At 51.0% G+C, this 3613-nt stretch overlaps 1 protein-coding gene across 1 annotated transcript in view; it reads right to left on the bottom strand.

The window, feature by feature from the left end:
• GPT2 (glutamic--pyruvic transaminase 2) overlaps nt 1-3613 on the bottom strand; it is a 40301-nt gene that overhangs the window by 17695 nt on the left and 18993 nt on the right. The window contains exons 4-5 of the mRNA XM_003792520.3: nt 3110-3243; nt 912-1155 (exon numbers count right to left, since the gene is read on the bottom strand). Of these exons, the coding sequence (XP_003792568.1) occupies nt 912-1155; nt 3110-3243 (378 nt within the window). The remainder of the gene's footprint in view (nt 1-911; nt 1156-3109; nt 3244-3613) is intronic.

The raw sequence follows: 3613 nt of genomic DNA, 5'->3' as shown, positions 1-3613 counted from the left end.
AAAAAAAAAAAAAAAAAAAAGTTCCCTTTGTGATTCTATGTACAAATAGGATGGAAAACCCAGCTCTCTATCATTTCCCTACTGCATTGTGGTGAGAATCTTCATCCCCCTCCTCCAAGGAGCAAGTGTAAATAAGCCACTGTTACCACCAGCTGCACCCATTTTCTGCACTCTGGAATTCAAGTGGTGCTTTCAACTGATTGAAGCATCATTTAATGTTCCCGAGAAAACAGATTCTACAATCAACTCCAACACGTTTGGCCCCGACCCAATTTATCTCAACAAAGGAAGAGAGAGGAGCCCTTGTTCTCTGCATCCAAACTGCATCGGGGGCATATGAAGCCAGCAGCCCAGAAAGATCAAAATGGGCAGGACTGTGTACTTTTTGTAAAGAAAAATATGCAAAATTGGGGTGCTTTTCTATTTCTGGAAACTAGGTTTTTGGGGGTTTTCTTGAGGAGGGGTTGGTTGCTTTTGTTTTTAATATGACGTATTCTTCCCAGGCCTCAAGGTACACAGCAATGCTGTGTCAAAGAAAAACAAAAAAGCACATACCAGCATTTCTGAAAACCAGTTCGGAAAAACAAGTAGGAGTGGAGTTCAATGAGGCCTACGATTAATGGGGACAGTTTGTATTCAGATAATCTCAAGGAAGTGTCTTTGCAAATACAAGGAGAACAGAAGAAAAATCTGGTCTTAGTAACAGTACAACCCTGTCCAAGAAAATACCTGCATTTGCTCATCTCCTTAATGGCCTGCAGCAAATTTTATGCCTTTATGTTAGCAAATCTGGAACTGAATGGAGAAACTATGGAGAGGACCTCATAGCATTTAACTCTTTAGTGTGTAGACAGCAGGTACACCAGCTGCCCCCACCTCCCAAGTAACCAGCACAGAAGTAAAACACAGACCTGTGGGGTTCCCGGGGTTGATGACACACAGTGCCTTGGGGTTGCAGTGGCCTTTGGCCTCTCGCACTGCCCGCCGGAGCTCTTCCACATTCAGGGCCCAGCAGTTCTCCTCATCAAGGTAGTAGTTCACCTGGATGGCATCAAGCTCAGAGATGACTGCTGAGTAGAGGGGATACTGCGGGATGGGGATCATCACACCGGTCCGTGACTTGCCACCCCCAGAGACGAGGATCTTCAGAATTGTCTGTAACCAAGAAGTCACATTTAGAAGGCCACTGCCACTCCCCACCTCTGCCCAGGTGGCCATGCTGCCTGTTCCCAGAGCAGCCCCACGCAGGCTGCCTCACTTCCCCAGCCTTAAAAAAGCCAGGGGCTGCTGTAAGGAGGGAGTTCTTAGCAATGTTTTGAAGTTCTTAGCACAGTGTATGACGTGTAAAGGCTCAATGCTTGTATTTTTAATGCTTTTAAAACAGCAGTCCCCAAACTGGCCTCGTCTCTCATAATCATTCTGATCCCATCCCTGTAACCCTGACCAGGGTGGGGCCCTGGCACCTGTCTTCTCAGTGCCCTCAGCTAGTAAAGCGCCCAGCTACTGCCACCAGGTGGCGCTCTGGGCACTCGCGAAGCTGCCCGGGCCGCCCTTGCAGGGATCCGAAACCGGCGTGGGAGTCCTGGGGGCTGCCTGCGGTGGCGGCACTAAACTCATTGAATCAATAAGCCACAGTTCTCTGAGGGGGTTCTCCGCCTAGCACATGGGCATAGGTCCTCATGCAGTTCCTCGCTGGGAGAACGCCCAGTTCTTGTGACTGAACGAGCCGGGCAGGCAGGGCAAGAGATGTGAAGATACGGGGCTAAGAGCTGGAGCTCCAAAGTTAGAACTCACTGCCATCAGAACTGCCTAGAAGCCAGCAGTCCACTCCCTGGCTCTGGGCTTCGGTTTCCTCATGGGCTCCAGGAGGGGTTTCATGTATTAAAAATAAAAATTAAAAAAAAACAGGCTCGGCCCCTGTATCTCAGCAGCTAAGACACCAGCCACATACACTGGAGCTGGCAGATTAGAAACCGGCCAGCCCGCCAAACAACAATGACAACCACAACCAAAAACAGCCAAGTGTTGTGGGGGGTGCCTGTAGTCCCAGCTACTTGGGAGGCTGAGGCAAGAGAATTGCTTAAGCCCAAAAGTTGGAGGTTGCTGTGAGCTGTGATGCCACAGCCCTCTACACAGGGTGACAAAATGAGACTGTCTCAAGAAAAACAAAAAAGAAATGCTTTGGGAAAGGAGAAGAGCTCACAACAGACCCCTTAAAGGAAGTGCCCTGGAGGTCAGGACAGGTCAGAAGGCAAGGGGCAGTGTCAGTGGCACAGTGGGAGCACCTGGCACCAAATTGGGCCCTGGGAGGCTGTAGAACCCCACACTGGGACTGCAGACTCCTCCAGTCAAGCAACCTGCCTCCAGCCTGGGCCACCTTGTCTCTGCCTCCTAAATGCTCTCAATCTATGAGGTCCCTCCCAGCCATGTAAATTTGAGAACTAAATCTAATTATCTCCCCTCCTCCTTCAAACCCTCCAATGGCTCCTATTGTTCTTAGGACAAGGACCCAAATACTCAGAGTGGTCTCCAAGGCCCTGGAGGACTCACCTGCCAACTGCCTCCTGCCCCATTTCTGGTGCCAGTCTGCTCTGACTCTCCCAAGTCTCAGGCTCAAGGCCTATAGATCTGCTGACCTTCAGCTCAGAACACTCCCTGGCCCACCTCTCGCCTCTTCTCTGCCTTCCCCCAGAAGCCTTGTTGCCCCCAGCCCGTCCAGTCGGAGGCCCTGCTGCTGCCCACCTGTCCTCTCCCCTACAGAAAGCTGTGACATGGCCTCCATTATGTGTTAATACTGGTCTTCTCTAGCAATATTGTCAGAGGCCAGACAATAGGGTTGGTTCCTCCTATCTCCAGCCCCTGGCACAAGGCCTGGAGAGGAGGAATGCCAACAGTATGTGCCACCCTAAAGTCCCCTGGCTCCACTGCAGCTGGGCTTGCTGGGACACACTTAGAGGGAAATCAAGGCTGCAGTGGACTGTAGGCCACCATGGCAGGGGGACACCTGGATGGCCAACCCACCCCCATTGGCTCTCTGCTAGTCAGTTCAAATGCTTGGCCCTAACATGCAAGGTTGTCCTGTATGCAGGTGAGCCATACCCACACGTACAGAAATGCCATCACTAGCCCCAGTGGTCAGGTAAATGTTGTCTGGGTCTGCAGGAACGCCACCATCCCGCCTGGTGATGTAGGCAGCCACATCTTCACGGATGCAGTTGACACCCTGGCTAGCACTGTAAGACCCTGTAAGACAGCAAGTGAGACAGCAATGAGAGGCAGGAGATCCAGGTGTACAGGACCAGGGTGACATCCACATAACGTACTGTGGAGAGGAACAGTAAAGGGAGCTCAGGTGGGGCCCAACTCCCACTGCCCAGTGATCTGGAACTATGACAAGCTGCTCAACCACCTGTCTGGGGTCTAGCCACCCATCCGCTCATCCACCCACCCATCAGTCCATGCATCCAACATCCACCCGTATCTGCTGACTACTACTGTATGTTCAGCATTCTTCCAGGCTCTGGCTTATAATCAGTCAGTGTCCACATTTGTTTTACCCAACCTCCTAAAATTTATACGTGTACTATAATAGTAAAGTCATTAGAGCTGGGAT

This window comes from Otolemur garnettii, unplaced genomic scaffold, assembly GCF_000181295.1.
Source record: "Otolemur garnettii isolate 467f Iridium unplaced genomic scaffold, OtoGar3 scaffold00058, whole genome shotgun sequence".
Lineage (NCBI taxonomy): Eukaryota > Metazoa > Chordata > Mammalia > Primates > Galagidae > Otolemur > Otolemur garnettii.
This window is presented reverse-complemented; position numbering and strand designations above follow the sequence as displayed.